This window comes from Pogonomyrmex barbatus, unplaced genomic scaffold (assembly GCF_055798465.1).
Source record: "Pogonomyrmex barbatus isolate J1 unplaced genomic scaffold, ASM5579846v1 scaffold2, whole genome shotgun sequence".
Taxonomy (NCBI): domain Eukaryota; kingdom Metazoa; phylum Arthropoda; class Insecta; order Hymenoptera; family Formicidae; genus Pogonomyrmex; species Pogonomyrmex barbatus.
Window position 1 is genome coordinate 16,151,246 of NW_028297116.1, and position 19,756 is coordinate 16,171,001.

At 29.1% G+C, this 19,756-nt stretch overlaps 2 protein-coding genes across 7 annotated transcripts; both read left to right on the forward strand.

Moving 5' to 3' along the window:
• The first annotated feature begins 1,358 nt into the window (after positions 1–1,358).
• LOC105431995 (uncharacterized) lies at positions 1,359–6,220 on the forward strand. The gene is made up of 6 exons (XM_011646554.3): positions 1,359–2,265; positions 2,605–3,345; positions 3,540–3,785; positions 4,061–4,431; positions 4,529–4,683; positions 4,875–6,220. Exons 2-6 carry the CDS (start codon positions 2,730–2,732, stop codon positions 5,176–5,178), a joined length of 1,692 nt encoding a protein of 563 aa, XP_011644856.2. The 5' UTR covers positions 1,359–2,265; positions 2,605–2,729; the 3' UTR covers positions 5,179–6,220.
• A 420-nt stretch (positions 6,221–6,640) lies between these two features.
• LOC105431993 (uncharacterized) lies at positions 6,641–19,615 on the forward strand. Of its 6 annotated transcripts, none has more exons than XM_011646550.2 (32): positions 6,641–7,190; positions 7,686–7,841; positions 7,996–8,270; positions 8,496–8,688; positions 8,786–9,133; positions 9,306–9,458; positions 9,593–9,748; positions 9,811–9,951; positions 10,050–10,174; positions 10,333–10,510; positions 11,004–11,071; positions 11,175–11,367; positions 11,612–11,727; positions 12,029–12,224; positions 12,426–12,728; positions 12,803–13,065; positions 13,191–13,266; positions 13,716–14,257; positions 14,495–14,751; positions 14,919–15,237; positions 15,468–15,555; positions 15,629–15,705; positions 15,891–16,025; positions 16,187–16,327; positions 16,405–16,602; positions 17,290–17,486; positions 17,579–17,685; positions 17,866–18,080; positions 18,448–18,576; positions 18,649–18,803; positions 19,085–19,220; positions 19,315–19,615. In XM_011646550.2, the coding sequence occupies exons 1-32, from the start codon at positions 6,977–6,979 to the stop codon at positions 19,387–19,389; spliced, it is 5,925 nt and encodes a 1,974-aa protein (XP_011644852.2). In that variant the 5' UTR covers positions 6,641–6,976; the 3' UTR covers positions 19,390–19,615. The 6 variants fall into 6 exon arrangements, with proteins under 6 accessions (XP_011644852.2, XP_088932540.1, XP_088932538.1 ...); XM_089076414.1 differs by having other exon boundaries at positions 14,946–15,237; XM_089076412.1 differs by having other exon boundaries at positions 11,178–11,367.
• The last annotated feature ends 141 nt before the right edge of the window (positions 19,616–19,756 follow it).

Here is a 19,756-nt window from a genome sequence, read left to right on the forward strand (position 1 = left end):
AGAAGATCTAACGTCGCGTTGGCGACATCGATCTTCCTGTAAGATCGATCGAACCGCAAACTCATTCAAGCGGATGATAGTTGCATTTTAGAGCGACATGCAAAAGGAATCAGATCCTGGTGCGTGACTCCGCACTACGCGGAGATAATCGCGATTTGTGCGATTTGTTGTATGTGGAGCAAGAAGAGAAGTGTACGTGGCATCCATCCACGTGGATGATTACTATGCACGAGCTCGATGGTACCAATCGAAATAATCGGTGTAATATCGAGCAACGTATTTTGTTCGTCGAAAGCATGACAATCGCAAAATAGATAGAGGAATGATACGTACCTAGAGCTGATCGAAGTTATAAAAAGTAACCACCGTTTCTCACTCATATATTTAAAACGGAACCAATGCAAAAGAAATATTTGCCTTTAAAAATTTTCCAAAAAGGAGGAAACGCTTATTAGAGAAAAATGTCACCGACTATAGATTATGCGGGTAATGATTCGATTAAGCTTAAATGTAAAAATATATCTATCAAGGGGTCGGTCTAGTTTCTCTCTATCTCGCGATAATCGCCACTTTTTCTCTGTTTCTTTTCTTTTTCTCTACTTTCACGCGACCGTACACTCGTGAAAAGATCCTAAAAAAAAAAACGCACTCTGGCGCTCTCGCCGTATGAGCCGTTTCGAATCCTTTCATTAAAGTGACTTTTCGGCCGTTAATATGCCGGTATGCCTAAGAGCATGAGAGAATATATCCGGTGTACTGCGAGAGCGAGCAAGGCAAACGACATGTTTGCGATCGAAGTGCATTTGTGTTGGAGCAGCTGTTACTCTATCGGGGCACGCGTCTCAACGGTCGTGGCAGCTGCCCAGAAAATCGACTATAGTGTCTTCATTCTGAGTTCTTTTATGTCCATCTAAACTGGATGCAATTTTTATTTTATATAAAATAATACTATTTATACTTTATTATTATTATTTTTAATATAGAAAGTGTATATATTTCTATATTTAAAGACAAGCGTTGAAATAATTTGGAATGTATAAACAATAAAGATTATATAGAAATAGGATGTAATAAGTTATTAATAAATGCATTGTAAAATATTTATCTTTACATAATAGTTTGTTCGTTTCTCAGAAAACACTTGTCACTCTTATTTTTATACAATTTTTCAAGTATTTATTAAAACAAGAAACAAACAATTATTTAATAAAACATTCAAGAGTGTCACGGATTTGGCATAAATGTAAATCTTTATGTTAAACCGAATAAATTCATAATTTATTTGAATGACAAGCGCACTCTTCGGCGGGTATTTAAAGTTTAAAATGCTCTGTCAGAAAAGTTCGGCGAGCAATAGGTCGAAATGCGAAACAACGGTTGAAATCCTGAGCGAAGTATATTATATTATAGTTGAAAGACCCCCACTCTGCGAAAGGACACCGGGCCCGTATTACGTGAAACCCCATGACAACCCCTCGAGCAACCGCGCATACACGCGCAGATACGAGGGAACGCATGGAGAAACGCCCTTTGCGCATCTGCTTAAGGGAACTCGCGAGGCAGTTTAACGAAGGCAACGGTCGCGAGCACATCGCATAATTTAATGAAGGCGCGCATTCTTGATGGACATTTTTACATGCCGACACATCGCATTTGTATTCTGTTAGGAAATTAATTCTCGACTTTATAATTGATATTAAAATAAAATTTGGATTTTATTATTACAAACTTTAATTCGAAAAAGTTGCAAATGCAATATATATAAGTGAAATTATTAAAAGTGTATTGTTTTAATTTAAATAACTCTTATCATTATTTAATGGTCGTGTTCTTTGAAAAATTGTGTGTGTGTGTGTGTGTGTGTGTGTGTGTGTGTGTGTGTGTGTGTGTGTGTGTGTGTATGTGTGTGTGATTTATTAAAAATTGTTGTGTGAGATAATACCATTGTAGTATTAAGATAAAAGTAAAGAATATTTTCGATATATTGAAACGTTGTCTGAAATTTGTATAAAACAATGTGTAAAAAGCTTTGCAGATTAATACACAAAATTGACTCGCCACCTATGCAAATAGTGAATTTTGCTTTGGAGACTTGGCAATCTCCTATTTATATTAGTAGCATGCTAGTAATCCTCGTCAGTAAATCTTAAATTTTAGTGATTTTGAACATATTTAAAAATTTTATAATATTTGTGTGTTTGTGAATATAAAAAAGTGAATTATTGTTAATATCCTATGCGATTTATTAGTGTTTTATGATATTTGGTAATTTCTTTTATAATAAAAAACTTGCATGTAACAATTAATACATGGAATGCGATTAATTTTTGAATACGCAGCTGAAGTTATTTTTGCAAAAAGTTTAGATAAATTTTTATTTTCGACAAAGTTATTTGCCAAGAAGATTTATTAATTCTTGTAATATCTGCTATAACATGTAACATGCGATAATTCATAGTACTTCGTTAAACACATTATTCATTTGGCTAATAACGTCTCTAGACTTAATCATTTAAGTTTCAATTTATGTTTACGAGTCCATAACAGACATTCATTTGGTTAGATCAAACTAATTAACAGAATTAAACTAATTTTTTTTCTTAGTTATTCATTATTCACTTCTCAACGCTCATCATAAAGATTTGCGTAGCGAGCGCGCATATTTTTCTCACCTGTTGAAAGTCTGAAAAAGTACATATCGTTCGATGAGATAGCTACAAAAGACAATTATGGCTCAGCCACCTGAACCGGTTCCGGTACATTGCTACACAAATCCATCGTTTTGCCGTCAATCGGAGTACATCCCGGACGATCATGTTAACGACGATCTGCCGCCGCCGCCGCCGCAGCAGTTTCAAGGAAACGACGATTTACCGCCGCCTCCGCCGCCGTTGCAATTGCAATGTCACGCCGCGGGTCAGAGCAATCCGGCGTTCCAAGCTCCGCCGGAGATGACGTTAGAGATCTGCGAATCGCGGGACCGGTATTGTTATCTGGAGGGTAATAGGGCCCCCACGCACAAGCGATATGCTAGTTTTCCGGCGGAGGAGTCTCGCGTGACTTACAGCCAGTCCTCACGATACGAGTACATAGAGCAAGACGAGGCGGAGAGGAGCCAGTTGCCGCGCAGGAACTCGTCGAGGTACGAGTTCATTCCACACCAGCAGGTGCAACAACGTTCCGCGCCGGCGACCAACCAAGACGATCGAGGAGGGCCGCAGACCCGAGCGTGTCGCGGCAATGCCGGTAGATACGCGCTTATACCGGGTGACCAGGATTACCAAGAAGACGGTCCGCAATGGAGCAATGCGAAGTCGGCGCCTCGGCATATCAACACTCCGCAGGGTAATTATCCAATTCTTATCTTATTCTTATCTTTAGAAATATAAAACATTTTCCTTATGTATGTGTTTATTATCGGCGGTATAATTGTAAAATAAAATTTAATTGATTATTTAATTGATTATTTAATTGATTATTTGAATATAAAGTATAAGGTAGTAAAGACAATGTATAAACAATGGCGTAATTTGCAACAGGTCGTTATACCAGAGTGCCCTTGCAAGAAGAGATTCCGCCGGCGCTTCCCGATAGAAACACGCAAGAGATGTCAGTATCACCGAAGAATAATTTAGCTACGCAGAAATTGCATGAAATATTATCCACGCCTAGAAAACCACGGTCCAGATCCGAAGAGAGAACACTATCGCCGAAGAGACAACAATCATTCAATCAAACCGGCACACCGCAACGAAGAGCGCTCACTCCTGGTGGATCGCCAAATGGTGCAAGATTTATTATCGCATTGTTTTTTCTAATTTGCATAATATCTAAATAAAATAATGCATAATATCTAAATAAAATAATATCTAAATAAATATTATATAAATTAAACGCTGACAAATTTATTAGAAAGACAGATAAATATGCTTGTTTAAAAGTTAATAATATTATCTTCTCTAGATAATTATAATTTTTTTATACTAGACTATTTGTTATACTTAAATTATCTTTTTAATTAACAAAATAAAATATTTCGTTTTCTGTCATTTCTGTGCAGGTCGTACTTTTAGTCCAACGCGCACAACTCCTCAAGGCACACCTCAGAGCCGAGCTTTCTCGCCTACGGGACCTCAAACTTCTACACCTAACAAAGAATCATCAGCTCGTAGATGTCTTCCTTTGCTGGAAAACTCGTCTCGACAGCAGGACCTCTGTCCAGCCAGTAATTGCGGTCGGCTTCGTTATGTCGGCACTGCTCCGGTTGACTTAATGAATATGAATCACAATGAACCACCTCCTCGTTATGCTTACACGGACGGCCTCGAGTCCATGCCGATGATGTCTGGATCGCCCAGATATCAGGTGATGCCTGCTGATCAGAAGAACTATCAAAGCGTAGAAAGCGCATTTATGGCTCGAACTGCGGTTGTAAGTGATATCAAACTAAGTAAAAAAAAAAAAAGAAAAAAAAAATTATGATTAACAGCAAATAATAAAAATAATTCTTACTAACAAACATTATTAGGTACCACCATTATCTCCGCCGAATAGTGACGCGAACACAACCATGGCGAGTGGCATGGAGAAAGGTGACAGAAAGAGCGCTCCGATTCTTCTAATATTGGTCGGTCTATTGACATGTGGACTTGCATTATATCTATCCTGGTCACAAGGAAGAAAGTAAAATTCTTTATATTTTTTTTTATTTTTTAATATGTTAAAGAGACTAAAAATAATAAAAATAAAGAATTATAATATTTAGTATCAATTTAATACAGAGAGTCATTATTTGAACGCTCTAGAAAAATGTGTTTACATAAATGTCAATTTTTTTATATAATCAATATTTAATAAAAGATATTTTTTTTTAGATATTATTTTGACAGTGCGGTTGGCTGTGGAGCTTGCTGTGCTTTAGCAGGTGCATGCAGAAGCTTGCGAAGAACTTGGACGGGACTTGGCCTGGCTGGATTGTCGGCATTGAGCTGTGCTGGTCTTTTGCTGCTCGCAGCTAAATCTCCGAAAGATGGTACACCTCTTCACGATATCACAGCCGGCGCTTTGTGTGGTGTATCGGTTTTAGGGGCTGGTCTAGCTCTGTTGGCCCTTCTAAAACCAAGATGCACTCTCGGACGTCATAGACGAGTTCATTCTTGGATACCACGATTTTCTTAGTTATAATATCACATTTGTCAACAATTAATATTGTAATAATTACATTTACTTCAGCATTGAAAAGATTTATGTAAAGATGTTATCATAAGTTAGTAAAAGCATAATCAGAAAATAACTCCTGCCATATATTCAGAAAATCATATATTGATTTATAAATATCTAGATGAAATATAAGTTATGCAAAGAACATCTACTAAGAGTATACTGTGAAAAATTGTATCATGGAAAAGTGCATAATATTTTTAAAAAACAAATATTTTTAAAAAATTTTCAAACTAATTAATTTTTTTGAAATGCTGAACTCTATCAAATAATAGTTTTTTATTTGAATTTTCGAATAAGATTTTAGTTAATTTGAAATGTAAAAAAAGTGAACTACTATCACTTATGTAAATACATTTATTATTATCTATGTTCATTTCTTAATTATATCTTATTTAAATTGAGATTTTATTCTATTGCAATTCATAAATTTCTTTAATATGTTTTTTATTATTTACATATCTCTCAGATTTATTCTGATAGTATATAATATATGATATCTGATAGTATATATACATATTTTCATATTTTTGTAGATATAAATATTTTAAGAATTATTATATTTAAGAGTAAACATATTCGTCAACGTCATTATATCATAAGGCAGCTCTGAATTGTATAAATGATACTTTTAAAATATACAAATATTTTTTATTAAGAATATATGAACGATTTAGTTTTTATAAATTAAAAATTATTTTGTATGAAACAGTTTGTAGAGAATAAACATTATATAAAAATATATGCGTGATGTATATGTAGAATTATGCATATAATTTATAATTTGTAGTTTTGCTATCAATTTTATTCATTTTATGCATATATTTTGCATATTAAGTTACATGATATTCGCGTAATATGTAGCTAGCTATTCTTAGATTTCTTAAATTTCAGATATGTGAATTTGTCTAAAAAGAATCTAAATTAATTAGGAATTTTGCATAATCAATTTAAAACCTATAGCTTATTATTCGATCGTAAATAATAACAAAAAGCAAAATATTTTCTAGAACCTTTGCAAGAAAAGTAATTATAAATGAATATCTATTTATATACATTATCTTTAATCATATGTATATTATAATATTATTCTATTATCAAAAACAAATTATACTTATATAAATGCGTATATGAAATTATTTCATAAATTATTAGATATTAATAACTACTTTTATTCATTTGTTTTAATTAATTGTTTATTTCTTAATATTAATTGTATAATATAGTATAGTATAAGTGTGTGATATAAAATATATTTATAGTATAATTTGAATCATTGTAATCTAATATAAAAATGATATAACCATCCTGTACAATCGTCATTTCCTGATGCGTCAGGCATCAAGCGTTTTAGTAGATACGGAACTTATTATCTCGGATTCACTAGAAGGAAGTCGAGTTCCTTTCCTTTACCAGTTACTATCTGAAATTACTGTTGGCCGGTAGATTGAATAGAGCAAAATGAAAATTAAAGTATTAAACTTTCCAAAAATTTAATTCTATTATTATATTATTAATTAAATTAACATTTCATGATTAAGTGTAGATTACTATTTTCAAAAAATTTATTCATACGTGTTTTAAACGTTCTCGATAAACGGTCTCAATGAAACGATCTTAGCCCAAAGATTTAAAAATAATATGATACGATAAAATAACCTGATTAATTAAATATATATTATTTATTTTACATATTGTATTATTCATTTTTATTCTGACAAATGTCGATCAAACAGCGTGTGTGATTTGATAAACAATGAAGAAAGTGATAATGCATTGGTTTATGTTATTCATCTTCGCGAGTAAGATATTACACATTATCGGAAAAGTAACTCTGTTGCGTGGGTCAGTATTTTATAAATCACCAAATCAATTGAGATTGATATGTCTCTCAGAAAATGATGATGGCGCTCTCGTGTGGAACTATAATTTAATAGTGCAATATTATGAATTACCTAAAAACGATTTCGGTAAGTTATCAAAATGGAATTAAATATAAAATGAAATTTATTCACAAAGAACGAAAATCAATAAAACCAATTTTTGAATGAATGTTAAATTCGGCTCAAAATGGGCGATTTTGATTCTTTATGTGTGTCTCATAATTCTCTCAAACGGTTTTGTCACAGAATTATTTGAATCATTTGTTGTAAATAAATTGAGAAAATTCTGACTGCCATTATCACCGAATTAAATGGTTCTATGACAAAACCGTTTGAGGGAATTATTAGATATAGAGAATCAAATCAGAGGATCACTCACTTTGAATCGGATCTGACATTGGGCACAAAACCAGGTCTTATTGGTCCTCTTTCTTTCATAAATAATTTTATTGTTAGGTTTATTTACTGAAGTTGTCATTAATATTTACATTTAGTTTTAAATAAATTTTTTATAAAATATTCGATGCTATTAGTATTAGATTTCTATGAGAAAATACATCATAAACACAAACATTATTTTAGAATTTCACGATTTCAACAATGATTTCAATAATAATGAGATAAATTGCAAAATGAATGCAGAGGAAAATTGCTTAGCATTATGGAGGAGAGATGGCTGGAATCTCACAGATTCGATTAAAACACCTATGGGTCCAGTGTTTGATCAACGATGGGAAGGTAAAAGTATCGTGTAAGGAAGGAGTAAGAAAGAATTGTGATACGCATAAAATATATTATACAATAATGTTACATATGTAACAATATATATCAATATTACAAGAAAAATATGTCTTTAGAATAGTTTTAAATAATATTTGCTTACAATTTTCAGAATTTAAAGAATATAAAAATTTTGAAGATGCTTATGATTATATAAGACAACTTCCTATTACTTTAACACTCTCTTTTTCGGTTCGTACATCTCGTGACGCACATATATTAATTTGCAATGGTCCAAATTATAATAAGGATTATTGCTATTGGATCATAATAGGTGGTTGGGGAAATACATTGTCTGTTATACGAAAATGTGCGAATGGAGTGCCTGAACCTGGAAAATGGCCGATTTCAGGTTCAGAATGCGACAAAGCAAAAGTTAAATACAAAGTAACTAAGTGCATATACTTTTCTTATTTAAAGCCTTATCACTGCTTTTTCACATTACAACAGTCAAAACGATTTTTTGAACATATTTTAAATAAACAATTTAGAATTTTTACGTACATTATTATTTATGTCCTTGTTTTAAGAATAAAAAATTTCAAAAAATTTATCCATAAAAAATTGATGTAAGAATTTCCATGCTGCATTTAAAATTAATAATCAATACAGCATACACCATTGTCTGAAAATGAATGGCGATCGTTCATTCTCTCATGGGATGCTATATTTCGAAGAATAGAAATCTATGATACTGATGAAATCATTATGTCATATAGCGACATGAAAAGGAACAAACGTTCAAACTATGATTATCATATGTTCATCAGAAGCCCTACAAAGATGTTGTTTCGATTTCATACCTGTAAGTGCAGATTCTAAAAAGAAATTTCTATCAAGCAAAATTATTTCAAATTTATCATCAATTGATTAATAAGAAAATAATTTTATACATATTTCAGACAATTTTCTGCATACAAATGTCGAGACCGCAACTTTATTAAGTCCTGTCTTTCAATTTCATAATGAACCAATATGCATACAGTTATTAATTGGTCTATGTAAGGAATGTAATGCACATATATTGTTGCGAGATTCCACGACACATGAAACGTTAGAAATGATTACAGTAAAAGGCTCATCAAAAGCTAAAGATTATGATTTACCTATGTGGCAATCTGTTAAAATTAAAAGCAATTTTTCAGCGAATAATTATAGATCAGTAATAATTCAATTAATTCCAAAACTGACTAGAACTATTTCTAACCCTTTATGGGCGATAGCGAATGTTCGTCAATGTCCTAAAAATGGTGAGAATATCTTACTTTCTTAAATTCTTTAATTAAATTATAATATTTCTTAATATCAACTATTGCATACCATGAAACTTATCATACACAACAGTTCTATACATTTTCCAATAAATTCATTAATTTATGTATATAATGTACTTCATATCATGTACTTTATATCATGTTTTAGAAGCTTTGAGAAAAGGTATTTTAAATTACAAACAAGATTGGGATGTCAACGGTAGATTTTACTTTTGGCCAAAGATAACATGTCAAAAATTATTTTATGATGAACATACCGTCGTGAGTGCTACGTCTCGTTTTGAGCGGAATATAGAACTAGGTAATTAAAAATATCAATGATAAATCAGTGATAAATACAAATATTAAGTAAAAATAATCATATCTTTATCCGTTAATTTTTTAGACTAATAAAATAAAATGTTATTTTATATTAAAAAGATAACGTTTCTTTAGATGACGCAGACTGTCTACAAGATAAAATTGGACCGCAATGTTTGTTATCGTGCGAACGTGATTTGAATAGTAACGTTGACTGTCAAAATATTGCAATTTGTTATGAAAATGGTTGCACATGTGCTCCAGGTTTTTGGGAAGAGCGTTGTTCTAAACGTAAATAATTTTTGACTAATTATTTTTACACTACTTCTACATGTAATAAATTGTATTTTTAGCTTGTACATCAAATACATATGGTCATGGCTGTAAAAAGATGTGCGGTTTGTGCAATGGATCGTGTAATAAAATAACTGGAGTATGCAGTGAGGGATGCAACAATTATAAAAAAACTTACATACCTCCCATGTGTCAAATAAGTAATACTTTGTTATATGTTGTATACTATGTTATGTTTTATCATACTTAAAGAAATATCAGTTATAAATTAAATGCAACTATATTAATTATTTTACAGGTATAGATAAACCGAGCATACCTGTGATAACCTCTATAAACGAAACAACTATTAGTGTCATTGTTCCTATGATATGGAAAGATGAATACGATAATATATCAATATTTTATGGTTTTGACATTAAAGTACATACGTACATATACATTAATATTATTTGTTCTAATATTCTTTAAAGTTATAAAAATTATTCTTTAAGTTGCGATTAACATAATTTCAAATAGCATTTTTTATCATTTTTTATCATCGAATAAAAAAACAGTAACTTTGTAATAAATTTTTACAGGGACATATGCAATATAATGTTCCGCATTCATGGAATAGGGTATTTCGAAATATGACACAATTAATAGGATTTTTTCAAAATTTAGAACCTGGTGCTATTTATCAAATTAGTTGCAATTTACTCGTTGAAAATGAATTGATATATGGTGACTGGGAAATTGTTGAGACAAAATGCAATCGTAAGTATTTATTTATTTAGCTTGTATGAATGTAACAACAAAATATCTAAATCACGTTATATCAAAATCACGTCAAATCTTATATTTTTAATAAACATGTCGTTAACATTACTGTATTGATTTCAAACATTATTATCTAGAAATATTTATCTTTATTTCTAATAGTTCGTCATTTATAATTAAAAAATAAATTTCTAATTAATTTCAATTAAATTTGTTTTAATTCATTATTAGTAGCTTATTATTTTTAACACAATGTAAATGTTAAAATAATTATTACTACATATTTTTGTTACACAAAAATAATTGTAAATTTACATAACATAATAAAAAATAATTCAGTAATAATAAAATAGTTATATAATTTTTTACTATACTGAAAAGATAGTTGCGTCTTTATTATTATTATACTTGTATAAAAATATTGTTTTAGTTATTTATCTAGTTCTGTAAAATAATATTTCTTATATCAATACTTTGTGTAATGGTTTAGCAGCTGATAATTTTATCGCAACACCCGGAGAAACCGATTTAGTAATTAATTGGGATATCAATTCACACGTGAGTTATTTTATCTTAAATTTGTTTAAAATTTTTTAATTTTGATTTTTAATTACAAGTATTATGGAAACAATAAAATTTATATCTACTTTTCCTATAATAGCAGTTACATCCATGTCCAAAAAGTTGGTATTATCTGATAGTTCGAAATATAAATACGAACGAAGAAGTTTCTGAATTGAATATGTATTTTCCATACAAACTACAACGTTTACCATCATATACTAATTTTAATGTGACTATCTATCATAAAAATTACCAAATATTTACTCAAGAAATTCGTACGCTTGAAGGCGGTGAGTTGATATTAATATATATATATATATAAAATATGATTATTGATTATATCATAAGAATATAAAAGTGTATGTAGATGCATATGTTGTATGTATTGCATATAAATATATTTAATATACTTAAACTATCAATATTTTTAAACAAACGTATTATTACATTTAATATATTTAAATTATTAAATAGTTTTAAACAAACATATAAATTATATTTAAATTATCAATATTTTTGAACAAACATTCACAGTTCCATCTAAAGTGTTAGATTTTCAAAGGATGCTGACCAATACAGAATTAACGCTGATTTGGAGACCTCCAAGTCAACCAAATGGGAAAATAATACGATATGAAGTGATTTTAAAGGTAAAATGCTTTTTTAAAAGAATACAATATGTTTTAAAAGCATTTTAAAGATAATCTATGTTTTGATTTTAGATTTTATATTATATTTATAATTTAAAAATAGTTAAAATAACTAAACCATTTTATTTGGTATCTTAAATAAGTTAATCTTATGACCGTGAGAATTTTCAAGACTCTCATAATTCAAGAGTATTAAATCGCGCAGAGTTATGGCATATATTTATCTTTAATAATATCATTTATTTATAACATTAAGTTTATCGTTTTAATAAGCTTTCAGTATGTTTTTTGATAATTTTAGATTAGAGAGTTTTATGGTTGTAAGGATTTAAAACTAGCTACTCCAAATAATCATATCATTAATGTATCGACAACAGATACAATGATCACAATTCCAGATTTACGTCCATACACATCTTATTCTGCGCAAGTTGTAGCTCATAATTCACGACATTTCAGCATAAGTGAGGAAAAAATTTTTGACACAGTACAATCTGGTAAATATTTAGATTATATTATTTAGTAGAAATTATCATTGATATTACTAATAAAAATAACACAAGTCATTTTATTTATTTAAATGTTTATTAGTTTTGAATTAAACTTATTGATTGAATGTTGAAATTGATTGTTTTCTTATACATATGCATACATATACAAATTTATCATAGAAAACATTAAAAACAATTGTTTTACAGAAATACCATCGGAGACATTTAGCCAGTTAAGAGTACAAGATTGGAAATTAATGTGGAATGCGCCTGAAGATTGTTCAACTATTACAGGATCAATGATAGCCAGGATAAAAATACGAGGAATTAGCAATGCTGTTAAAGATTTCGAAGTAATAAAACAAACCACACGTTATTTTCTTGAATTAGATAAACTAAAATTAAACGGTGTTGAACGATATGAGGTAAAAATTTATGTAATAAGAGGATACTCAAAACCAGAAAATACATCTGCTTATCGAATATACGAGTTTGAAAGTCCGCCGACAGGTAAAATTTAATATTATGATATAATACAATTTAATAATTTTTTTATTACAATTATAATAAAATCAAAATAATAGCTCCACCAAGTGTGTCTAATTTGGAGGTTGTTGAAATTGATACTCGACGTATTTCGACTTCTGAAGATTTATTATATCTGAGATGGCAAAGTCCACTTCCACCTCTCAACGGAAAATTACGTGATTATGGTATCCAGTCATGTTACAATACATATTACAACGAATATTGTAAAATTATTGCAAATCATTTCAATACATCTTGTGACTTATGGGATGATTATATCTGTAAAGATGTTCCAATAACAACTTCTGCAATAATTCAGGTATAAAAATATTAAATTCTTTTGATTTTTAATATTTCTAGATAAATAATATATATGATGTATGACATAATGAATTAAAAAATTGATAAAAAATTTAATGCAAAATACAAAATACATATTTATAGGTTTTTGCGTACAATGTAAATGTTACTGAACCTGGCGCTTTGACTTCCGTGACTGAGGAAATGCTTCGTAATACGAGTAAAATTTTAAAACTAATAATTTTAATAAATTTAAAAATTTAGAATATATAATAAACTTTTTAAAAATTTACAATTAATTGTGACATACAATTTATTATCATTATAAATATTATTATGTTTTTTTGCATCTTTTGCCCTGATTAACACATTTTAGCAAAAACATCTGCTACGATCATAAAAAACTAACAAAAAGTTTCTTCTATTTTTATTACATGTTATAATTGTTTAAATAATATAACATAATTGAATAATTATTTATTACACGCAATGTAGGATAAACATTGCGTGTAATAAATAATTATTCAATTATGTTATATTATTTATTATTCAATTATGTTTATTATTCAATTATGTTATATTATTTATGTTTTCTTAAAATTTTCCTATAGTATACTTAAATTAAATTAATTGTTTTTCCGATAAATATTACAACTGATTATATTTCAGCACCGGACGCACCAGGAAATTATACTTTTACAATCAACGACAACAGTGTAATTGATTTAAAGTGGCTTCATCCTTGGAAGACAGGCGGTCATCTGCAATATTTTCGCATTCAGATAGAAGAAACTTCTTCAAATTTGAGAAGGCGTGTTTCTCGATCACCTATGAATAAAACATATAAATACCCGGTGACTCAATATATGCGTAATTACGAAACGCAATTGTATTTGTTTTCGTCAACAAAATACATTATTTCTATTCAAGCTGCGACAGTCGATAATAAATTCAGCACTGCAAAGTTTGTAGAATTTTATACACCTTCAACAGCAAAGTTTGACAGCGATCTAGATGTCATGGTGCAAGAATCTGATTCTACGATTTTATTAAATATACCGTCTGTATTAAACGACACTCAAGACAGCATAATGCATATTATAATAAAAGGTCCTAATCCCTGCGATCAACATTTAAAAGTACCCGAATATCTACGAGCGCGAGCTGGAGTAAAAATGTATGAAATTGCTTGGCAGGCGGCAGAAATTTCGGTATGTATTAAAATATTTTTGAAATATCTATACCTGAAATTATTTAAATGATAAACAAACTTACAATAATAAATAAATAAATGTAGTTACGATAACATTGTTATCTATGAAGTTATATTATTTACAATTAATAAAATTAATTTTACATAAATCTAACAAATTACAATTGCAGTATTAAAAACAATAGTATTATTTAGATATTTTTATAATTAAGTTTTTTATTTTTATTTGTGACAGACCAACGAACTTGCTGGCAAATTATTTATAGTTGGCGATAATAAAATTTATGGTAATGCGAAAAATTGCCCATTAAAACCTAACGAGGTTTATGAAATAGTGATTATTGTAATTGAACAGAATTTATCCAGCAAGCCAATCATGCTTATAAAATCAATCCGCCTTGGCATGCCCCCACCGATACATCACGAAATGTGGCTTATACCTCTTATATTATTTTTTGTTGTGGCAGGAATAGCTTTTTATTTCTATCGAAGGTAATATTTTTACTTTGCTGTTTAGAAAATAGCAATATTGAGCCTTTACTTATTTATTTAAATATTTTATATAGATTCTATATAATAGATCTATTATGTAAATGCTTTAATTAAAACTTTCTTAGGATTAATACCTTAAATCAAATTTCGATAAAGTAATTTTACAGCTGCAATTTGATGTGTGAATTTGATAGGAAAAAACAGAAGTCGACTAAACAGTTCATACAAGACGAGATGGTTTTGTCACAGAATATCGAAAATTACGAACATGAAACGAGATCCACAGTATCAAATTCAAAGCAGGATCTGTCAACTCCTTCCGACAGACAATCCTTATCGCGGGCAAGCACGCCGGAAATACAGCCGATTGCTATTATAAATGACGAGACAAAAAGAGAAAAAATGGAATCATTGGTGAAAGTGAAAGATTTTGAGGATTACGTTAAGCAAGCGATAGAATCGGGATTATTAGATAAGCAATACGAGGTAAGTCCTTTATCTTGCTTTTATTTTATTTATTTGTTAAATGACTAAATTATCTTTTAAAATTTTTTTCTAAAATATAACATCTTTACATTAAATCAAATAATATAAAATCTTTATTATATACAAACTTTACAAAAATTTTACAAAAACAAAAGAATTTTTTACTCTGTATAGCAATAGTTGCAAATTATAATTATATAGGGCAATACATTTTATGATCTTTTTTAAAGACATTTCCACGAGGACAAACTCGATCATGGGATTATGGAAAATTGCCACAGAACAAAACTAAAAATAGATATGGAAATCTTATTGCATGTAAGTGCCGTCGTAAAAAACCGATAATAATATTTAATGCAATAATGAATTAATATTATGCTAATTCATACAGATGACGAAACTCGTGTGATATTGAAGAAATTTCCGAATGATAAATACTCCGATTACATCAATGCTAATTATATCACCGTAAGTTATTACTATTATAAATTATAATTATACCAATTATACTATAATTATAATTATACTAATTATACTATAATTAAACTCTTAGTCTTCAAGTGCAAATTGTTGTATCTGTGCGTTTATAGCGTATATTCAATGATAATTTTTAATTAATAATTATTATAAATTTTCTATTTACAATTATAAAGGGTTATAAGAAGGATAAGCATTACATAGCAACACAAGGACCTAAACCGAACACAGTTGTCGATTTCTGGCGAATGATTTGGCAGGAAAACGTTCTCATTATTTGTATGCTGACAAATGTAGTTGAAAATGGAAAGGTGAATGTCGTTTGTTTATTGTTCAAATAAATCTCAAAATGCAGAATTTTACATTAAACGAGAATAGAAATGCACATCGCAGAGCGTAAGGAAATACTAGAAGAAATCACAAAATTAATATTTTAATCTTTTATCAATATGAAACTTCATAATTGTTACAGACAAAATGCGAACAATATTGGCCGGACATTGGCAAGAAAAAAAAATATGGTGATATAATTGTGCTAAATGCAAGACATAATGTCTTCGCTGATTATTGCCTTAGAACTTTCCATGTTACTTATGGAGAAGAGACTCGAAAGGTTTAACTAATACTTTCTTAATCAATACTCAACACATAAGAATTTTTATTAAATTATGTCAACCAATAATATTACAGATAGAACATCTGCATTACACTGCTTGGCCAGATCATGGTGTGCCAATGTATACACATTCCGTAGTTACATATTTGAAGAAACTATTGGCGACACCGCCTGGTAACGGACCCGTAGTAGTCCATTGCAGTGCTGGCGTTGGAAGAACCGGAACTATTATTTTATGCGATATTTGTCTCCATCGAGCAGCGGCTGAGGGGGTAAAAATATCATTTCGTTAATTTAATTTGTTGCTTTAATATCATTATTTATAAAAATTAGTCAAAATTAGTATTTATTTTAATAAAAGATAGTATGACTTAATTCCTAAGAAAATTAAGTTAATAATTAAATTTAAGAGATGTAATCAATATAAAATTCAATATAAAATTCAATATAAAATTTGATTATTGATTATTAAAGGAAAAAATTTAGCTATGGCTTTGAATTACTACAAGTCTGTTAAAAAATAACAATATATGTTTGGCAAAGGAATTAACTTGAATTTATATATGGATGTTAAAGCAATATATAGAACAGTATAAGAAGTTGCTTATTCGTATAAGATTGTTTATAACTAAATGGCCTCAGCAGTAATCAATTATATTACAATTTGAGGCGCTATGAATTTTATTAGAAAAAGATATGCAAGTAATTGTATTACCAAAAAACTTATTTATCTTGTAAACATCCCTCGTGCTTACATGAATAAACCTGCAAATAATCCGTCATATTGTCCTATATGTTACACCCTGTACATAAATTCAAAAAGAAAATTATTAAGCGTTTAAGATCCCGACTGCCAAATAATGACATTTATTATATTTATATTATTATATTATTATATTTTCTTTAAACATATTCTCGGCTTATTTCATTGATTTGTCTATTCAATAATTAAAATTTAGTTACTTGATGTTTTTGCGGAAACTGCATCTATAAGAAACGAAAGAGCTAATATGGTGGATAATAAACAGCAATACCTGTTAGCGCATCTGACATTGGTAGAATGTTTGCTTTCCATTCCGACAACATTGCCATGTAACGATATGTTACCGATACGAATTAAAGAATTAAAGAAACAATTATCGATTCAACAACAAAGGTATGTTTTAATAATTTTTCTTCAATTTATTTTCGTCATTGTTAATTAAGACGATTAAGACGATACAATAGTTCATTATTTTTAATCGTCAGATTACAGAACACTGCATGGCAAGACGAAGCGTTAAGACCATTTACGTCTCCGCCATCATTGTCGGAACGTAATCGAGCGAAAAACAGATTTCCGGAATTGATTTCAAGTTTGTTGGCAAATATGTTAATTATTTTGAAAATTACGTTATGGATATTTTACATTTTTGGATATTTTACATAAATTTTCTGCCTAACAAACACAAGAAAATAAATTTTACACACTTAACAATAAATTTTTACAGCAATAAAAATATTAAATGTATAAAGATTTATTTTTTCTTTTATAGATAAAGTCAATAGAATATATTTAAAAAGATATCCAGCATCGGACGAGAATAGCGATTATTTATCCGCTGTTTATGTAGATGGAGTAAAACTTCAGAATCAATATCTAGCTTCACAGCTTCCCATGCCATCAACGATTAACGATTTCTGGCGAATGATTGCCGAGTTTAAAGTTGAACTTATTCTCATGCTACAACCACCTGATTTGCAAGATCCTGTATGAGTGTCTCCAACATATTTCTACATATATTAATTTAAATATTTAATGAAACAAGCATTGTATGCATTTTTATGTATAATTATGAATATATTCGTTTTGTTTATCATTTTATAAGCTTTTTGACTTGTTAGTTTTTAAATCTTAATGTACTAAATAAATTTAAAAATCAGATTGACTCTTTTAGCATCCAATAATACATAAAACACTAAACGTAGTTTAAAGTATAGAATAAACGATTTTTTATGGATCAGTAATTAATCGACACAGATATTTGTCATATATATATAATTATACGTGTATATATATATATATATATATATATATATATATATATATATATATGTATATATAATCAAATTTTTAGACATGTTGCGCGATTGCTCCCGTAAGCGGAGAATTTAAACCAGTACCATATTTGAATATCACAGCAAATGAATCCGTGGAAATGGAATATTATACCTCACAAAAATTATTACTTGTTGATAATTCTGAGGTAACTTCATTCAATTTACAATTTTAACTTGATAATATGATTATTTATTCACTAAAGGATATTTTGTTGCAGAAACCTTCGAGAGAGCAATCTGTGACAATATTATGTTTGACAGAATGGAAATCTGGAAAAGATCAACCACCGCCGCCAGTTATGACAATGGTGACTCTTTGGCAAGCTGCAGAGAGAATTGCGAGGGGAGATGGACCTACTGTTACGCTTTGCCAGTAAACATTAAAATATTGTAGTTGAAAATTTAAAGGAAAACTGAAAATTCAAAATTCCTCTTTCTCTTCAGCGAGATTTAATGATATAAAATAATTCTTTTCACATATTTCATATTTTCTGTTTATAAATAATTATTTGTCAGTGTCAAATAATAATTACAAAATCAATCTGAATGATAAAGGTTTTAAAATTTTGTTTTTTAAGAAATTTTTTGCAAAAAATTTCTTAAAAAACAAAATTTTGCAAAAATGTTCAAGAAAATAAAATAGCAATCTTTCAGTGACGGGATAACTGGATGTGGACTTTATCTAGCACTGAGTTTCTTGCTTGAACGAATGGCCGTCGAAAGGGAATGTGATGTTTGCTTGGCAGTGCGGGCTGTTAGACGATCGAGACCGGATTTTGTTCGTTCTTTGGTAGTACCAGCAGGATAAAAATTGATACAATTATCATAAACAATATTATAAAAAAAATTACATATATCTAAGTTAAATTTTATTTAATTGTCAGGAACATCTGGAATATCTATATGATGCCGCAGTAACATATTTGGAGTACTTTGAAACCTATGCAAACTTTTCATAAAACAAAAATATATAATACTAGTATAAGATAATGAAGTAATATCTTATAACAATATAATAACAAAATTCTATATACGATTAATATAATGGTATGCACAATATATTAAATATAAATAAATATCCATTACTATAAATATTTGCATTTTGGCAAATGGAAAAAATAAATGTTTTATTTTTGTGATTTGTATATGAAATGTTAAAGTAAAGAATAATAATAGTTAATATAATTCTGTATTTTCTTTATTTATTTTAACATAACTAATTGTAATTTTAGATTTTCCTTTTAGACTATTGATTATTAACAAATATTTTTATTAAAGAATCCATTAATGATTTATATAAATATACTTATTATAATCCATGCTCAT